The following is a 20161-nucleotide window of genomic DNA, read 5'->3' on the forward strand; positions in this document are numbered from 1 at the left end:
GCCAATATGGAGGAGGAGGTCTGATCCAATATGGAGGAGGGGGTCTGATCCAATATGGAGGAGGGGGTCTGAGCCAATATGGAGGAGGGGGTCTGATCCAATATGGAGGTGGGGGTCTGATCGAATATGGAGGAGGGGGTCTGATCCAATATGGAGGAGGGGGTCTGATCCAATATGGAGGAGGGGGTCTGATCCAATATGGAGGAGGGGGTCTGATCCAATATGGAGGAGGGGGTCTGATCCAATATGGAGGAGGGGGTCTGAGCCAATATGGAGGAGGGGGTCTTATCCAATATGGAGGAGGGGGTCTGATCCAATATGGAGGAGGGGGTCTGATCCAATATGGAGGAGGGGGTCTGAGCCAACATGGAGGAGGGGGTCTGATCCAATATGGAGGAGGGGGTCTGATCCAATATGGAGGAGGGGGTCTGATCCAATATGGAGGAGGGGGTCTGATCCAATATGCAGGAGGGGGTCTGATCCAATATGGAGGAGGGGGTCTGATCCAATATGGAGGAGGGGGTCTGAGCCAATATGGAGGAGGGGGTCTGATCCAATATGGAGGAGGGGGTCTGATCCAATATGGAGGAGGGGGTCTGATCCAATATGGAGGAGGGGGTCTGATCCAACATGGAGGAGGGGGTCTGATCCAATATGGAGGAGGGGGTCTGATCCAATATGGAGGAGGGGGTCTGATCCAATATGGAGGAGGGGGTCTGATCCAATATGGAGGAGGGGGTCTGATCCAATATGGAGGAGGGGGTCTGATCCAATATGGAGGAGGGGGTCTGATCCAATATGCAGGAGGGGGTCTGATCCAATATGGAGGAGGGGGTCTGAGCCAACATGGAGGAGGGGGTCTGATCCAATATGGAGGAGGGGGTCTGATCCAATATGGAGGAGGGGGTCTGATCCAATATGGAGGAGGGGGTCTGATCCAATATGCAGGAGGGGGTCTGATCCAATATGGAGGAGGGGGTCTGATCCAATATGGAGGAGGGGGTCTGAGCCAATATGGAGGAGGGGGTCTGATCCAATATGGAGGAGGGGGTCTGATCCAATATGGAGGAGGGGGTCTGAGCCAATATGGAGGAGGGGGTCTGATCCAATATGGAGGAGGGGGTCTGATCCAATATGGAGGAGGGGGTCTGATCCAATATGGAGGAGGGGGTCTGAGCCAATATGGAGGAGGGGGTCTGATCCAATATGGAGGAGGGGGTCTGATCCAATATGGAGGAGGGGGTCTGATCCAATATGGAGGAGGGGGTCTGATCCAATATGGAGGAGGGGGACTGATCCAACATGGAGGAGGGGGTCTGATCCAATATGGAGGAGGGGGTCTGAGCCAATATGGAGGAGGGGGTCTGATCCAATATGGAGGAGGGGGTCTGAGCCAACATGGAGGAGGGGGTCTGAGCCAACATGGAGGAGGGGGTCTGAGGAGATAGAGGCGTGTGTTTACTTGTCTCCCGGCGATGACTCCATGATCTTCTGTCCGTCTTTCCTCCAGAGGATCAGGGGTCGGTTCAGATGGGGGTCAAAGCTGAAATGACAGTCCAACCAGGAGTCTCCTCCCCTCGTAACCTGTACAGCCTGGGGACCAATCAGCATCACCGTTCGTTCTGGGGGAGTGGGGTGAGGGGAGGGGAGGGGAGGGGGGGGGGGGGGGAGGGGAGGGGGGGAGTGGGGTGAGGGGAGGGGAGGGGAGGGGAGGGGAGGGGAGGGGAGTGGGGAGGAGAGGAGAGGAGAGGAGAGGAGATGGGAGGGGAGGGGAGGGGAGGAAATTACTTTAGTCGTGACTAATACAGTATCTGATATCTTGGTTTAATTGAAAGAAACCTTTACTGTCCTGAAGGGAATTATAAATGAAAGAAACATATTAATGTCTGGAAGGGAATTAGTTTAGAACAACATCAGCACATAAAATGGGGTTTGAGACAGATCAAGAACTAGACAGGGAGAGAGAGACTGGTAGCATGTGGTGCTGTGTGGTTCTGTGTGGTTCTGTGTGGTGCTGTGTGGTGCTGTGTGGTGCTGTGTGGTTCTGTGTGGTGCTGTGTGGTGCTGTGTGGTGCTGTGTGGTTCTGTGTGGTGCTGTGTGGTGCTGTGCGGTGCTGTGCGGTGCTGTGTGGTTCTGTGTGGTGCTGTGTGGTGCTGTGTGGTGCTGTGCGGTGCTGTGCGGTTCTGTGCGGTGCTGTGCGGTGCTGTGCGGTTCTGTGCGGTGCTGTGCGGTGCTGTGCGGTTCTGTGCGGTTCTGTGTGGTGCTGTGTGGTTCTGTGTGGTTCTGTGTGGTTCTGTGTGGTGCTGTGTGGTGCTGTGTGGTTCTGTGTGGTTCTGTGTGGTGCTGTGTGGTGCTGTGCGGTTCTGTGCGGTGCTGTGCGGTGCTGTGCGGTTCTGTGCGGTGCTGTGCGGTGCTGTGCGGTTCTGTGTGGTGCTGTGTGGTTCTGTGTGGTGCTGTGTGGTTCTGTGTGGTGCTGTGTGGTGCTGTGTGGTTCTGTGTGGTGCTGTGTGGTGCTGTGCGGTTCTGTGCGGTGCTGTGCGGTTCTGTGTGGTGCTGTGTGGTTCTGTGTGGTGCTGTGTGGTGCTGTGTGGTTCTGTGTGGTGCTGTGTGGTGCTGTGTGGTGCTGTGTGGTTCTGTGTGGTGCTGTGTGGTGCTGTGTGGTTCTGTGTGGTGCTGTGTGGTTCTGTGTGGTGCTGTGTGGTGCTGTGCGGTTCTGTGCGGTGCTGTGCGGTGCTGTGCGGTTCTGTGCGGTGCTGTGTGGTGCTGTGTGGTTCTGTGTGGTTCTGTGTGGTTCTGTGTGGTGCTGTGTGGTGCTGTGTGGTTCTGTGTGGTGCTGTGTGGTGCTGTGCGGTTCTGTGCGGTGCTGTGCGGTTCTGTGTGGTGCTGTGTGGTTCTGTGTGGTGCTGTGTGGTGCTGTGTGGTTCTGTGTGGTGCTGTGTGGTGCTGTGTGGTGCTGTGTGGTTCTGTGTGGTGCTGTGTGGTGCTGTGTGGTTCTGTGTGGTGCTGTGTGGTGCTGTGTGGTTCTGTGTGGTTCTGTGTGGTTCTGTGTGGTGCTGTGTGGTGCTGTGCGGTGCTGTGTGGTTCTGTGTGGTTCTCACTGAGGACCTCCAGGTGAGCGGTGATGGAGGTGTTGCTGTGTGTGATGGAGCAGGTGTAGACTCCACTGTCCTCCCTGCTACTATTAAACAGCTCTAACGTCCCATTGGTCAGCTGAGACACACGACTGTCCGACAGCAAGACGTCCAGGAGGTCCTCACTCTCCCTACACACACACACACACACACACACACACACACACACACACACACACACACACACACACACACACACACACACACACACTGTTAGCGGATAACACAGAGCACCTACCCAACGAGACACAGGGTTACCACAGTAACCAAACATCTCCTATTATAACATTAGCCTCACCATGTGACCTGTGGACGCGGTGACCCGAAGGCCTCACAATGCAGCCTGGCCACGCCCCCCTCCGTAACCTGATAGACCACACCATCAGAGGACAGGATCTGAGCTGGCAGCTCTGGGACAGAGAGAGATTTTATTTAGATTAGACATTTAGAAATATTTCCAAAATATTAGACAAGATCAGAAATGTATGTAATATCATATCCTGGCTCAGTCTGGTGCTGGTCTATAAAGGCATCCAAGCCCAGATTAGCAAGGCTTGCACTGCGCCAGGCAAGATCAATCAAGCCCAGATAAAGCATTTGAAATGATTTGAAATAGTTTTTAAACCGAGGTCTGGGTACAACGCAGACACAACCTTATGTACACCTGAATGAACATGTATGTTTTGAAATCAGATGAATTATACAGTGAATTATATGTGAAAGAATCTGTCTATAAACAATTACTGGAAAAATTACTTGTGTCATGCACACAGTCGATGTCCTAACCAACTTCCCAAAACTATAGTTTGTTAACATGAAATTTGTGGAGTGGTTGAAAAACGAGTTTTAATGACTCCAACCTAAGTGTATGTAAATGTCCGACTTCAACTGTGTGTGTGTGTGTGTGCGTGTGTGTGTATGTGTGTGTGTGTGTGTGTGTGTATATATGTGTTTGTGTGTGTGTGTGTGTGTGTGTGTGTGTGTGTGTGTGTGTGTGTGTGTGTGTATATATGTGTGTGTGTGAATATATGTGTGTGTGTGTGTGTGTGTGTGTGTGTGTATATATATATGTGTTTGTGTGTGTGTGTGTGTATATATATGTGTTTGTGTGTGTGTGTATCTGTGTGTGTGTGTGTGTGTGTGTGTGTGTGTATATATATGTGTTTATGTGTGTGTGTGTGTGTGTGTGTATATATAGTGTTTGTGTGTGTGTGTGTGTGTGTGTGTGTGTGTGTGTGTGTGTGTGTGTGTGTGTGTGTGTGTGTGTGTGTGTGTGTGTGTGTGTGTGTGTGTGTGTGTGTGTGTGTGTGTGTGTGTTATCTCACCGATAACATAGATGTATGTATTGTTGAGGATATTCCCGTGTTTGTTGGTGGCTTCACACTGGTACACAGCCGTATCACCAAACACGACATCTTTCAGGACCAACACCCCTCCGCTCACCCTCCGCCTAGGGTCAGTGTCTACCTCTACAGGTGGGAGAGAGAGCGAGGGAATAGGAGAGAAGGAGAGAAGAAGAGAAGAAGAGGAGGGAAGGAGTGGAGGAGAGAAAGAGAAAGGGATTAACATTGATCTCTGATCAGCTGAAACAGGGGTTAGAGGTTAGAGGTTAGTGATTAGAGGTCGAGGGATAGATGTTAGCGGTCAGGTCGAAATGTTGCTCACAACAAAGACAACTAACAAAGAAAATCACTTGATCAACCACAACAAAACCAGAAAGGGGTTGAAAAGGGGTTCTAACAGACGCCCACCATGGATGCCCACTAGGTTTGTGTCTGGAAAGATCAACTAAAAGAAACTACTTAGGATAGGAGGTAAAAATTAATATGGAACAAAACAAACAGGGGAAAACCAAACTCAGACTTCCTTCAAACTTATATAGGTTGAGCTCGAAATCACGTCTCAGCTGACGTGAAGCCTAACTCTTTCCAAGTCTCACCTTCCCACTATCGAGACGGAAACCAGCACAGGGGTAATACATACTGAATGACGAGGGGACACCAATCGGTCCAACCTGAAACACCTTCCCCCTTAAGACAACAAATATATCCTACATTTTTATTGGACAAGTTTTCTCACCAGCAACAGAAAACAACTTCCATTGCACAACATAATCAACTGAAAAGCATTGCTACTTATGCGTTATTCATAAAATATAAGGCAAAAACAGATCCCTTTGGTTTTGTAAATCACTTTTTATTGTATCTTTATTATAGCGTCCTCAAACTGAAGTTTTGAGAAACTCACATTTCTCTCGTCCCCTTGGAACGAGCTTAAATAAAACTGAGCCAGCGCAACACACTGGCTAATCGCAAAACACAAAACATATTGACTGCCTTGAAAGACAATCTTGGCCAGGTCGCAGTTGTAAATGAGAACTTGTTCTCAACTAGCTTACCTGGTTAAATAAAGGTTAAATAAAATTAATACATTTTAAAACAAATCGCCAACCAAGTTGTCCTTACCACGGACATGTCTGATTTGAAGGGGAAACTCCTGCAATATAAGACCCCAGCGAAGGTGTAGGCGATTCGTGCAGCTCGTCTTTTGCAGGAAAACAAGAGTTATGATCGGTATAGACCACCAGAGGGGTAGACACCGATACATAAACCTCGAAGTGCTGAAGAGCCAGTACTAAAGCGAGCGTCTCTTTGATATTCGAGTAGTGTTTTTGATAGGAGGACAATGTCTTTGAAAGTACCCCACAAGGTGCTCAGTGTTGTTATTGTCTTTCTGTAGAGCCAATGCTCCTACACTGCTGGCATCCTGCTTCCAGATCCATCTCCCTTTGTCCTGCTTCCAGATCCATCTCCCTTTGTCCTGCTTCCAGATCCATCTCCCTTTGTCCTGCTTCCAGATCCATCTCCCTTTGTCCTGCTTCCAGATCCATCTCCCTTTGTCCTGCTTCCAGATCCATCTCCCTTTGTCCTGCTTCCAGATCCATCTCCCTTTGTCCTGCTTCCAGATCCATCTCCCTTTGTCCTGCTTCCAGATCCATCTCTTGTTCATTCATTCTTCTTGTTCTTGTCTGGCTGCGTGCTCATCTTGTCAACCTTGTGCTCTAAATGTAATTTCTGCTGCTCTTTTCCTTGTTCTTTCTCCCTAAATCGCACATCTATGGGAATCACCCCACCACCCGAAGGATCCTTTTTCATCATCCTCCCTCTCCGGAAGGATTTCCTCCTCCACCAAAGTTGCACCAATCAAGTATTTGTGCTTTTGGATCACCAAATGCCACCTTGATGTCATAATGCTTTGAAATGACAAGCAGATTCACCTTTTATACATTTATCTAGCATCTTCCACATAGGATTTTCCACAAAAGCTTCCAATTTAAAGTCCATGGCTTTATTTTATTAGCCTGTGTGTTTATGCAACTTTCAAAATGATTCAACCAATCTGATAACCCCTCAAGGTTTATGTCAGTAACATAAACTCTACCTAAAAGTGTATTTTTAACACTCAAATATCTGGACACAGCAGAGCTTCAGAGTAGGTGATTAGAGCAACTACCATACTCAAGGGACACAATATCATAGACGAGCCCCCATTTTGTTTCGTTCCCACAATACAAACTCAATATGTCGCTCTCAACAAAGGGAACTAACAAAAACAAATCCCTTAATCAACCAAAACAAGAGAGAAAGGGATTGAAAAGGGGTTCTGAAAGACACCCATGTGTTGCCCACTGAAAGTTGGCAAAGCCACTAGTAAGGGGTTCAAGATGACACCTGCCTAGGCTGCACAAACTAAAAGAAAAACCCACAACAACTTAGTAAGATAGAGAGTAAAGAGAATATGGAGCAAAACAAACAGGGGAAACACTAAAACTTAGGCTTCTTTCAAACTTAAACTGGTTGAGCTTGAAATCGCATCTCTGCTGATGTGAAGTGTAGCTCTCCTAACATCTCTCAAGCTCTATTGAAGCACTGGGCCAGCCACTAATATATCACTGGGCCAGCCACTCCTATATATCACTGGGCCAGCCACTCCTATATATCACTGGGCCAGCCACTCCTATATATCACTGGGCCAGCCACTCCTATATAGCACTGGGCCAGCCACTCCTATATAGCACTGGGCCAGCCACTCCTATATAGCACTGGGCCAGCCACTCCTATACATCACTGGGCCAGCCACTCCTATACATCACTGGGCCAGCCACTCCTATACATCACTGGGCCAGCCACTCCTATATATCACTGGGCCAGCCACTCCTATATAGCACTGGGCCAGCCATTCCTATATAGCACTGGGCCAGCCACTCCTATATAGCACTGGGCCAGCCACTCCTATACAGCACTGGGCCAGCCACTCCTATATAGCACTGGGCCAGCCACTCCTATACAGCACTGGGCCAGCCACTCCTATACAGCACTGGGCCAGCCACACCTAGTACATCACTGGGTCAGCCACTCCTATATAGCACTGGGCCAGCCACTCCTATATAGCACTGGGCCAGCCACTCCTATATAGCACTGGGCCAGCCACTCCTATACAGCACTGGGCCAGCCACTCCTATACAGCACTGGGCCAGCCACTCCTATATAGCACTGGGCCAGCCACACCAGTACATCACTGGGTCAGCCACTCCTATATAGCACTGGACCAGCCACTCCTATATAGCACTGAGCCAGCCACTCCTATATAGCACTGGGCCAGCCACTCCTATATAGCACTGGGCCAGCCACTCCTATATAGCACTGGGCCAGCCACTCCTATATAGCACTGGGCCAGCCACTCCTATATATCACTGGGCCAGCCACTCCTATACAGCACTGGGCCAGCCACTCCTATATAGCACTGGGCCAGCCACACCAGTACATCACTGGGTCAGCCACTCCTATATAGCACTGGACCAGCCACTCCTATATAGCACTGAGCCAGCCACTCCTATATAGCACTGGGCCAGCCACTCCTATATAGCACTGGGCCAGCCACTCCTATATATCACTGGGCCAGCCACTCCTATATATCACTGGGCCAGCCACTCCTATATATCACTGGGCCAGCCACTCCTATATATCACTGGGCCAACACAGGTGAGACACCTTCCACTAACGAGATGCAACCAGCACAGGTGTAACACACACTGACTGACAAAGTGACACCAACTGGTGCCCCCTACAAGTTAACGAGCTATTCATGCTGAAGTCCAACCTCAAAACATAAATGGAAAAACCAATGCCTGTAACAAGGGGTCAGAGGTTAGAGTTCAGGGTTAGAGGTTATAGGTCAGGGGTTAGGGGTCAGGGTTAGAGGTCAGGGTTAGAGGTCAGGGGTCAGGGTTAGAGGTCAGGGGTCAGGTTAGAGGTCAGGGTCAGAGATCAGGTGTTAGAGGTTAGAGGTCAGGGGTTAGGGGTCAGGGTTAGAGGTCAGGGTTAGAGGTCAGGGGTCAGGGTTAGAGGTCAGGGGTCAGAGATCAGGTGTTAGAGGTTAGAGGTCAGGGGTCAGAGATCAGGGGTTAGAGATCAGGTGTTAGAGGTTAGAGGTCAGGGGTTAGAGTACAGGTGTTAGAGATCAGGGGTTAGAGGTCAGGTGTTAGAGTTTAGAAGTCATGTGTTAGAGGTCATGTGTTAGAGGTCAGGGGTTAGAGATCAGGGGTTAGAGGTTAGGGGTTAGAGATCAGGGGTTAGAGGTCAGGGGGTAGAGCTCAGGGGGTAGAGCTCAGGTGTTAGAGGTTTGGGGTTAGAGGTCTGGGGGTAGAGGTCAGGGGTTACAGGTCAGGGGACAGATGTCAAGGGGTTAGAGGTCAGGGGTCAGATGTCAAGGGGTATAATAGGTCCATGACAACAGAAATACAATAGCCATTTTGAGGCAAGAGCGAGAGACAGACATCTATTTGGTTGATTTGTCATCAGCTGACAAGATGAAACTAACTAGCTTTCAGAATGTTGATTTAATCATTCAAGCTCTGTCTCTCATCTCCATGGTGATTTAGTCCGTCTGGCCTTTACAACATTATCAGATCAAATATTAAACAAACAAATGGTTGAGTACCTGTGACTGGCTCTCCATTTATACTCCATGTGACAGTAGGGGTGGGGATGCCGTCGGCCTGGCAGTCTAGCCTCACTGTCTCCCCAGGGGAATACAGCAGAGACAGGGGCTCCTTCACCCAGTACGGTTCAGCTACACACACACCACACACACACACACACACACACACACACACACACACAGACGCATACACACACACACACGCGCACACACACACACACACACGCGCACACACGCGCGCGCGCGCACACACACACACAGAGACACACACACACACAGACGCACACACACACACACACACACGCGCGCACACACGCGCGCGCGCGCACACACACACACACACACAGACACACACACACACAGACGCACACAGACGCACACACACACACACACACACACACACACACAGACGCACACACACACAGAAGCACACAGACGCACACAAACAGACAATATTGAAACATCTTCATCGTCATCACCATCATAATAAACAGTTTGTGTGTGTGTGTGTGTGTGTGTGTGTGTGTGTGTGTGTGTGTGTGTGTGTGTGTGTGTGTGTGTGTGTGTGTGTGTGTGTGTGTGTGTGTGTGTGCGTCTGTGTGCGTCTGTGTGTGTGTGTGTGTGTGCGTCTGTGTGCGTCTGTGTGTGTGTGTGTGTGTCTGTGTCGTGTGTGTGTGTGTGTGTGTGTGTGTGTGTGTGTGTACCTACCTTCCACAGTGACAGTGTAGGAGTGTGTGACGGACCCATGTTTGTTTGAAGCCAGACACTCGTACTCTCCGTCTGCCTTCTGGGTTATGCTGTCGAACCGAAGCCACCTGCCGTGGTTATCTGTCCAGGCTCCTGTCTCCGACAGATTAACATCCATATGCTTCCACAATACTGAAGGAGTAGGACTGGAGGGAGGGAGGGAGGGAGGGAGGGAGGGGGAGGGTGGGAGGGAGGGAGGGAGGGAGGGAGGGAGGGAGGTGGGAGGGAGGGAGGGAGGGAGGGAGGGAGGGAGGGGAGATGGGGGAGGGAGGGAGGGATGGGGGAGCGAGGGAGGGAGGGGGGGATGGGGGAGGGAGGGAGGGATGGGGGAGCGAGGGAGGGAGGGAGGGGGGGATGGGGGAGGGAGGGAGGGGGGATGGGGAGGGAGGGAGGAAGGGAGGGATGGGAGGGAGGGAGGGAGGGAGGGAGGGGAGGGGGGATGGGGGAGGGAGGGAGGGATGGGGGAGCGAGGGAGGGAGGGAGGGAGGGGGGGATGTGGGAGGGAGGGAGGGAGGGGGGATGGGGAGGGAGGGAGGAAGGGATGGAGGGATGGGGGAGGGAGGGAGGGAGGGAGGGAGGGAAATATACAGACAGAAGTGGAAAAGAGAGAGAGAGAGAAAGAGAAATGGTGGAGAGACGACCATCAGTCCTGTTAACAATGTCATGTCCTGTCTTCTCATCGTCATGGTAATATTATTATGACACTCCATTTGTCGTCGTGGAAACGACAACAGAGCTTGTTACAGCTATGCAGGAATCCCTTGCTGATTTAAAACTTAATACAGGCAACATGAAATACATGTTGTTTTTAAACTCTCGTAAGGATGTTTCAGATGAACTACACGTGTTGCCTCATATAAATACTTTTGGATTGATATGGATTGACGTTTAAAAAAACAGATAGATGATCTGGTTAAGAAGATAAGATTTAAAGTTGTCATTTTTCTACAGAAACAGATGGTGTCTTTCTCTAAGCAGTAGGATGCAGATTATTCAGTCAACCTTTTTATCTGTTGTTGATTATGGTGATATTATTCATCAAAGTGCAGCTGCTATTACTGTTAAACCTTGGGATGCCATCTACCATAGTGCCCTTCGTTTTGTTACAGGGGACAGTTTTGATACTGATCACTGCATCCTGTATTTATAGGTTGGCTGGACTTCACTAAAGACCCATAGATGTCTACATTACTCCCTACTTCATAAACTTCTGCCTTTTCTAACTGTGCTGTTGAGGTATAGACTCCTCAGGTGCCTAACCTGTTCACATAATTGGTTAACTCTTGAGGTTCCTAGGGTCTCCACCGAGCTAGATAAATCTGATTTCAGTTCTAATGCACCGTAATACATTTCACCTTGATGTTCTGGTGCCGTTCGGTCAATTTAAAGTATTGATTGGGGACTTATTTCTGGAGGAATGTAACTGTTTTTCTGGGCGATTTGTGATGTTTTATTTGTGCTTCCCATGACTGTGTTTTTATATTTTTAACGTGTATAGGTTTGAGTTTAATATTTAAGTTGTTTATACATTTGAAAAGAGACAGAGGTCTCGATATATTTTCCCTGTTAAAATAAAGATGAAATAAAATAATAATAGTAGTGGGTCGGACCCTCCTTTGCCTCCAGAACAGCCTGAATTCTTCGGGCTATGGACATGTCGTTTAATTGGTATCAAGGGACCTAACTTGTGCCAGGAACACATTCCCCACACCAGTACACCACCGCCACCAGCCTGTACCGCTGACACCAGGCAGGATGGGGCCAGGGTGGGGCTTACGCCGCCACCAGCCTGTACCGCTGACACCAGGCAGGATGGGGCCAGGGTGGGGCTTACGCCGCCACCAGCCTGTACCGCTGACACCAGGCAGGATGGGGCCAGGGTGGGGCTTACGCCGCCACCAGCCTGTACCGCTGACACCAGGCAGGATGGGGCCAGGGTGGGGCTTACGCCAAATCCGGACTCCACAGGAACCGGGATTTGTTGGACCAGGTGATGTTTTCCACTCTTCAGTTGTCCAGTGGTGGTGATGTCACGCCCATTGGAGCTGCTTCTTCTTGTTTTCAGTTGATAGGAGTGGAACCCGGTGTGGTTGTCTGCTGCAACATCCGTGACAAAGACAAACGAGCTGTGTGTCCTGAGATGCCGTTCTGCAGAACACTGTTGTACTCCACCGGTATTTATTTGTGGCCCGTCTGTTAGCTTGCACCCTTCTTGTGGCCCGTCTGTTAGCTTGCACCCTTCTTGTGGCCCGTTTGTTAGCTTGCACCCTTCTTGTGGCCCGTCTGTTAGCTTGCACCCTTCTTGTGGCCCGTCTGTTAGCTTGCACCCTTCTTGTGGCCCGTCTGTTAGCTTGCACCCTTCTTGTGGCCCGTTTGTTAGCTTGCACCCTTCTTGCCATTCTCCTTCGACCTCTCTCATCAACGAGCTGTTTTCGCCAACAGGACTACCGCTCACCAGATGTTTTTGTCAAACCATTCTCAGTAAACCCTAGACACTGTCGTGACTGAAAAGCCCAGGAGGGCGGCTGTTTCTGAGATACTGAAACCGGCGAGCCTGGCAACAACGATCATACCAAACTCAAAGTCACTTAGGCCACTCATTTTTGGCCATTCTAACGTTCAATTGAACAGTCACTGAATGCCTTGATGTCTGTCTGCCTGCTTTATATAGCAAGCCACGGCCACATGACTCACTGTCTGTAAGAGCTAACCATTTTTGTGAACGGGGTGGTGTACCTAATCAAATGTAAAACTGTAATATACATTAAGAACACCTTCTTAATATTGAGTTGCACCCCCCCCCCCCCCCCCCCCATGTCTCAATTGTCTCAAGGCTAAAATCCTTCCTGTCTCCTCCCCTTCATCTACACTGATTGAGTAAGATCCCTTATTGACATCCATAAGGGATCATAGCGTTCACCTGGATTCACCTGGTCAGTCTGTCACGGAAAGAGTTCCTGAGTCAGAGTAATGTGCATGCATACGTACAGCCCTTTAGGTATACACTCCAGTATCAGGCTGTGGCCCCTGAGGGCCAGGTGAGAGCTGTGGGGGCCCTGAGGTTGCATCAGCTGGGGCTTCCTGCCACGAGCCACGTCATTACCTACAGACAGGAAACACATCACATCATTTTCTATACGTAACTTCCTGCTATGAGCCACGTCATTACCTACAGACAGGAAACACATCACATCGTTTTCTATACGTAACTTCCTGCTATGAGCCACATCATTGCCAAAGAAGGTGGATATTTATTAAGATGATCAACTCAAGCCGTTTACCATTGTAAAAAATACAAAAAAGAGATGTCACGCTCTGGGGCGCCCCCTCCACGGGGCAATAAGAGAGATGTCACGCTCTAGGGCGCCCCCTCCATGGGGCAGTAAGAGAGATGTCACGCTCTGGGGCGCCCCCTCCACGGGGCAATAAGAGAAATGTCACGCTCTAGGGCGCCCCCTCCATGGGGCAGTAAGAGAGATGTCACGCTCTGGGGCGCCCCCTCCACGGGGCAATAAGAGAGATGTCACGCTCTGGGGCGCCCCCTCCACGGGGCAATAAGAGAGATGTCACGCTCTGGGGCGCCCCCTCCACGGGGCAGTAAGAGAGATGTCACGCTCTGGGGCGCCCCCTCCACGGGGCAATAAGAGAGATGTCACGCTCTGGGGCGCCCCCTCCATGGGGCAGTAAGAGAGATGTCACGCTCTGGGGCGCCCCCTCCACGGGGCAATAAGAGAGATGTCACGCTCTGGGGCGCCCCCTCCACGGGGCAATAAGAGAGATGTCACGCTCTGGGGCGCCCCCTCCACGGGGCAGTAAGAGAGATGTCACGCTCTGGGGCGCCCCCTCCACGGGGCAATAATAGAGATGTCACGCTCTGGGGCGCCCCCTCCACGGGGCAGGGGCAATAAGAGAGATGTCACGCTCTGGGGCGCCACCTCCACGGGGCAATAAGAGAGATGTCACGCTCTGGGGCGCCCCCTCCACGGGGCAGGGGCAATAAGAGAGATGTCACGCTCTGGGGCGCCCCCTCCACGGGGCAATAAGAGAGATGTCACGCTCTGGGGCGCCCCCTCCACGGGGCAATAAGAGAGATGTCACGCTCTGGGGCGCCACCTCCACGGGGCAATAAGAGAGATGTCACGCTCTGGGGCGCCCCCTCCACTGGGCAGGGGCAATAAGAGAGATGTCACGCTCTGGGGCACCCCCTCCACGGGGCAGGGGGCAATAAGAGAGATGTCACACTCTGGGGCACCCCCTCCACGGGGCAATAAGAGAGATGTCACGCTCTGGGGCGCCCCCTTCACGGGGCAATAAGAGAGATGTCACGCTCTGGGGCGCCCCCTCCACGGGGCAGTAAGAGAGATGTCACGCTCTGGGGCGCCCCCTCCATGGGGCAGTAAGAGAGATGTCACGCTCTGGGGCGCCCCCTCCACGGGGCAATAAGAGAGATGTCACGCTCTGGGGCGCCCCCTCCACGGGGCAATAAGAGAGATGTCACGCTCTGGGGCGCCCCCTCCACGGGGCAGTAAGAGAGATGTCACGCTCTGGGGCGCCCCCTCCACGGGGCAATAAGAGAGATGTCACGCTCTGGGGCGCCCCCTCCATGGGGCAGTAAGAGAGATGTCACGCTCTGGGGCGCCCCCTCCACGGGGCAATAAGAGAGATGTCACGCTCTGGGGCGCCCCCTCCACGGGGCAATAAGAGAGATGTCACGCTCTGGGGCGCCCCCTCCACGGGGCAGTAAGAGAGATGTCACGCTCTGGGGCGCCCCCTCCACGGGGCAATAATAGAGATGTCACGCTCTGGGGCGCCCCCTCCACGGGGCAGGGGCAATAAGAGAGATGTCACGCTCTGGGGCGCCACCTCCACGGGGCAATAAGAGAGATGTCACGCTCTGGGGCGCCCCCTCCACGGGGCAGGGGCAATAAGAGAGATGTCACGCTCTGGGGCGCCCCCTCCACGGGGCAATAAGAGAGATGTCACGCTCTGGGGCGCCCCCTCCACGGGGCAATAAGAGAGATGTCACGCTCTGGGGCGCCACCTCCACGGGGCAATAAGAGAGATGTCACGCTCTGGGGCGCCCCCTCCACGGGGCAGGGGCAATAAGAGAGATGTCACGCTCTGGGGCACCCCCTCCACGGGGCAGGGGGCAATAAGAGAGATGTCACACTCTGGGGCACCCCCTCCACGGGGCAATAAGAGAGATGTCACGCTCTGGGGCGCCCCCTTCACGGGGCAATAAGAGAGATGTCACGCTCTGGGGCGCCCCCTCCACGGGGCAGTAAGAGAGATGTCACGCTCTGGGGCGCCCCCTCCATGGGGCAGTAAGAGAGATGTCACGCTCTGGGGCGCCCCCTCCACGGGGCAGGGGCAATAAGAGAGATGTCACGCTCTGGGGCGCCCCCTCCACGGGGCAATAAGAGAGATGTCACGCTCTGGGGCGCCCCCTCCACGGGGCAGGGGCAATAAGAGAGATGTCACGCTCTGGGGCGCCCCCTCCACGGGGCAATAAGAGAGATGTCACGCTCTGGGGCACCCCCTCCACGGGGCAATAAGAGAGATGTCACGCTCTGGGGCGCCCCCTCCACGGGGCAGGGGCAATAAGAGAGATGTCACGCTCTGGGGCACCCCCTCCACGGGGCAATAAGAGAGATGTCACGCTCTGGGGCGCCCCCTCCACGGGGCAGGGGCAATAAGAGAGATGTCACGCTCTGGGGCGCCCCTCCACGGGGCAATAAGAGAGATGTCACGCTCTGGGGCGCCCCCTCCATGGGGCAGTAAGAGAGATGTCACGCTCTGGGGCGCCCCCTCCACGGGGCAGGGGCAATAAGAGAGATGTCACGCTCTGGGGCACCCCCTCCACGGGGCAATAAGAGAGATGTCACGCTCTGGGGCGCCCCCTCCACGGGGCAGGGGCAATAAGAGAGATGTCACGCTCTGGGGCGCCCCTCCACGGGGCAATAAGAGAGATGTCACGCTCTGGGGCGCCCCCTCCATGGGGCAGTAAGAGAGATGTCACGCTCTGGGGCGCCCCCTCCACGGGGCAATAAGAGAGATGTCACGCTCTGGGGCGCCCCCTCCATGGGGCAATAAGAGAGATGTCACGCTCTGGGGCGCCCCCTCCACGGGGCAGTAAGAGAGATGTCACGCTCTGGGGCGCCCCCTCCACGGGCAGTAAGAGAGATGTCACGCTCTGGGGCGCCCCCTCCACGGGGCAATAAGAGAGATGTCACGCTCTGGGGCGCCCCCTCCACGGGGCAGCGGCAATAAGAGAGATGTCACGCTCTGGGGCACCCCCTCCACGGGGCAATAAGAGAGATGTCACGCTCTGGTGCGCCCCCTCCACGGGGCAGGGGCAATAAGAGAGATGTCACGCTCTGGGGCGCCCCCTCCACGGGGCAGGGGGCAATAAGAGAGATGTCACGCTCTGGGGCGCCCCCTCCACGGGGCAATAAGAGAGATGTCACGCTCTGGGGCGCCCCCTCCACGGGGCAATAAGAGAGATGTCACGCTCTGGGGCGCCCCCTCCACGGGGCAATAAGAGAGATGTCACGCTCTGGGGCACCCCCTCCACGGGGCAGGGGCAATAAGAGAGATGTCACGCTCTGGGGCGCCCCCTCCATGGGGCAATAAGAGAGATGTCACGCTCTGGGGCGCCCCCTCCATGGGGCAGTAAGAGAGATGTCACGCTCTGGGGCGCCCCCTCCACGGGGCAGTAAGAGAGATGTCACGCTCTGGGGCGCCCCCTCCACAGGGCAATAAGAGAGATATCACGCTCTGGGGCGCCCCCTCCACGGGGCAGGGGCAATAAGAGAGATGTCACGCTCTGGGGCGCCCCCTCCACGGGGCAATAAGAGAGATGTCACGCTCTGGGGCGCCCCCTCCACGGGGCAATAAGAGAGATGTCACTCTCTGGGGCGCCCCCTCCACGGGGCAGGGGCAATAAGAGAGATGTCACGCTCTGGGGCGCCCACTCCACGGGGCAATAAGAGAGATGTCACGCTCTGGGGCGCCCCCTCCACAGGGCAATAAGAGAGATGTCACGCTCTGGGGCGCCCCCTCCACGGGGCAATAAGAGAGATGTCACGCTCTGGGGCGCCCCCTCCACGGGGCAGGGGCAGTAAGAGAGATGTCACGCTCTGGGGCGCCCCCTCCATGGGGCAATAAGAGAGATGTCACGCTCTGGGGCGCCCCCTCCACGGGGCAATAAGAGAGATGTCACGCTCTGGGGTGCCCCCTCCACGGGGCAGGGGCAATAAGAGAGATGTCACGCTCTGGGGCGCCCCCTCCACGGGGCAATAAGAGAGATGTCACGCCCTGGGGCGCCCCCTCCATGGGGCAATAAGAGAGATGTCACGCTCTGGGGCGCCCCCTCCACGGGCCAATAAGAGAGATGTCACGCTCTGGGGCTCCCCCTCCACGGGGCAATAAGAGAGATGTCACGCTCTGGGGCGCCCCCTCCACGGGGCAATAAGAGAGATGTCACGCTCTGGTGCGCCCCCTCCACGGGGCAATAAGAGAGATGTCACGCTCTGGGGCGCCCCCTCCACGGGGCAATAAGAGAGATGTCACGCTCTGGGGCGCCCCCTCCACGGGGCAGGGGCAATAAGAGAGATGTCACGCTCTGGGGCGCCCCCTCCACGGGGCAGGGGCAATAAGAGAGATGTCACGCTCTGGGGCGCCCCCTCCACGGGGCAATAAGAGAGATGTCACGCTCTGGGGCGCCCCCTCCACGGGGCAGTAAGAGAGATGTCACGCTCTGGGGCGCCCCCTCCACGGGGCAATAAGAGAGATGTCACGCTCTGGGGCGCCCCCTCCACGGGGCAATAAGAGAGATGTCACGCTCTGGGGCGCCCCCTCCACGGGGCAATAAGAGAGATGTCACGCTCTGGGGCGCCCCCTCCACGGGGCAATAAGAGAGATGTCACGCTCTGGGGCGCCCCCTCCACGGGGCAGGGGCAATAAGAGAGATGTCACGCTCTGGGGTGCCCCCTCCACGGGGCAGGGGCAATAAGAGAGATGTCACGCTCTGGGGCGCCCCCTCCACGGGGCAATAAGAGAGATGTCACGCTCTGGGGCGCCCCCTCCATGGGGCAGTAAGAGAGATGTCACGCTCTGGGGCGCCCCCTCCACGGGGCAATAAGAGAGATGTCACGCTCTGGGGCGCCCCCTCCACGGGGCAATAAGAGAGATGTCACGCTCTGGGGCGCCCCCTCCATGGGGCAATAAGAGAGATGTCACGCCCTGGGGCGCCCCCTCCATGGGGCAATAAGAGAGATGTCACGCTCTGGGGCGCCCCCTCCACGGGCCAATAAGAGAGATGTCACGCTCTGGGGCTCCCCCTCCACGGGGCAATAAGAGAGATGTCACGCTCTGGGGCGCCCCCTCCACGGGGCAATAAGAGAGATGTCACGCTCTGGTGCGCCCCCTCCACGGGGCAATAAGAGAGATGTCACGCTCTGGGGCGCCCCCTCCACGGGGCAATAAGAGAGATGTCACGCTCTGGGGCGCCCCCTCCACGGGGCAGGGGCAATAAGAGAGATGTCACGCTCTGGGGCGCCCCCTCCACGGGGCAGGGGCAATAAGAGAGATGTCACGCTCTGGGGCGCCCCCTCCACGGGGCAATAAGAGAGATGTCACGCTCTGGGGCGCCCCCTCCACGGGGCAGTAAGAGAGATGTCACGCTCTGGGGCGCCCCCTCCACGGGGCAATAAGAGAGATGTCACGCTCTGGGGCGCCCCCTCCACGGGGCAATAAGAGAGATGTCACGCTCTGGGGCGCCCCCTCCACGGGGCAATAAGAGAGATGTCACGCTCTGGGGCGCCCCCTCCACGGGGCAATAAGAGAGATGTCACGCTCTGGGGCGCCCCCTCCACGGGGCAATAAGAGAGATGTCACGCTCTGGGGCGCCCCCTCCACGGGGCAATAAGAGAGATGTCACGCTCTGGGGCGCCCCCTCCACGGGGCAATAAGAGAGATGTCACGCTCTGGGGCGCCCCCTCCACGGGGCAATAAGAGAGATGTCACGCTCTGGGGCGCCCCCTCCACGGGGCAATAAGAGAGATGTCACGCTCTGGGGCGCCCCCTCCACGGGGCAATAAGAGAGATGTCACGCTCTGGGGCGCCCCCTCCACGGGGCAATAAGAGAGATGTCACGCTCTGGGGCGCCCCCTCCACGGGGCAATAAGAGAAGGACTTCTCATACTGGTTTACATCATCGTATCTTCCAGCATGGGTATGGGTGTATGAGTGTGTGTGTATCTGTACATGTGTGTGTGTTTGTGTGTGTGTGTATCCATACTAGGTGTGACAGTGAGTGAGATGGGTTCTTTAGGCAGGATGGTCCTGGCAGCGATGTAAGGGTATACGTACTAGGTGTGACAGTGAGTGAGATGGGTTCTTTAGGCAGGATGGTCCTGGCAGCGATGTATTGAGCATTACAAGTGTAGTCATCTCGACTGTCGTTCTTCAACACATTGGCAAAGTACAAGTTCCCATCCAGACCTGTCGTCACACGCTCACTCTGACCTATATGGAGCAGTTCTGGAGGAGGAGAGGGAGAGAGGGAGAGAGAGAAAGAGAGAGCGAGACAGAGAGAGAGCGACAGAGCGAGACAGAGAGAGAGACAGAGAGAAAGAGAGAGCGACAGAGAGAGAGAGCGACAGAGAGAGAGCGACAGAATGAGACAGAAAGAGAGAGAGAGCGACGGAGTGAGACAGAGACAGAGAGGCGGAGACAGAGAGAGAGGGAGACAGAGAGAGAGAGAAAGAGAGAGAGAGAGAGAGACAGGGGGGTGTATTAGACAATGCATTATAAAATCCAATAAATGATTCCTACATTAAAGATTAAATGTTTTAAAGCTGGCTGAGAGGTCAGGGACCTTGCTGTGTGGTGCCAGGACAACAACCTCTCCCTCAACGTGATCAAGACAAAGGAGATGATTGTGGACTACAGGAAAAGGAGGACCGAGCACTCCCCCATTCTCATCTCTATTCCTTGGTGTCCACATCACCAACAAACTATCATGGTCCAAACACACCAAGACAGTCGTGAAGAGGGAACGACAAAACCTAATCCCTCTCAGGAGATGGAAAAGATTTGGCATGGGTCCTCAGACCTCAGATCCTCAAACGGTTGTACAGCTGCACCATTGTGAGCATCCTGACTGGTTGCATCACTGCCTGGTATGGCAACTGCTCGGCCTCTGACCATAAGGCGCTACAGAGGGTAGTGCGAACAGCCCAGTACTTCACTCACGCCGCCAAACTTACCCTAGTAAAAC

The 20161-nt window shown here is 54.3% G+C and overlaps 1 protein-coding gene across 3 annotated transcripts in view; it reads right to left on the minus strand.

The window, feature by feature from the left end:
* The window catches only part of LOC106572978 (neural cell adhesion molecule L1.1), an 81096-nt gene that overhangs the window by 47226 nt on the left and 13709 nt on the right, over nt 1-20161 (minus strand). For all 3 annotated transcript variants that reach the window (XM_082962312.1, XM_082962311.1, XM_082962313.1), the window contains exons 3-10: nt 19252-19422; nt 12868-12982; nt 9841-10025; nt 9133-9264; nt 4458-4601; nt 3431-3542; nt 3100-3263; nt 1463-1622 (exon numbers count right to left, since the gene is read on the minus strand). In XM_082962312.1, the coding sequence (XP_082818438.1) occupies nt 1463-1622; nt 3100-3263; nt 3431-3542; nt 4458-4601; nt 9133-9264; nt 9841-10025; nt 12868-12982; nt 19252-19422 (1183 nt within the window). The remainder of the gene's footprint in view (nt 1-1462; nt 1623-3099; nt 3264-3430; nt 3543-4457; nt 4602-9132; nt 9265-9840; nt 10026-12867; nt 12983-19251; nt 19423-20161) is intronic.

This window comes from Salmo salar, chromosome 15 (genome assembly GCF_965601325.2).
Source record: "Salmo salar chromosome 15, fSalSal1, whole genome shotgun sequence".
NCBI lineage: Eukaryota > Metazoa > Chordata > Actinopteri > Salmoniformes > Salmonidae > Salmo > Salmo salar.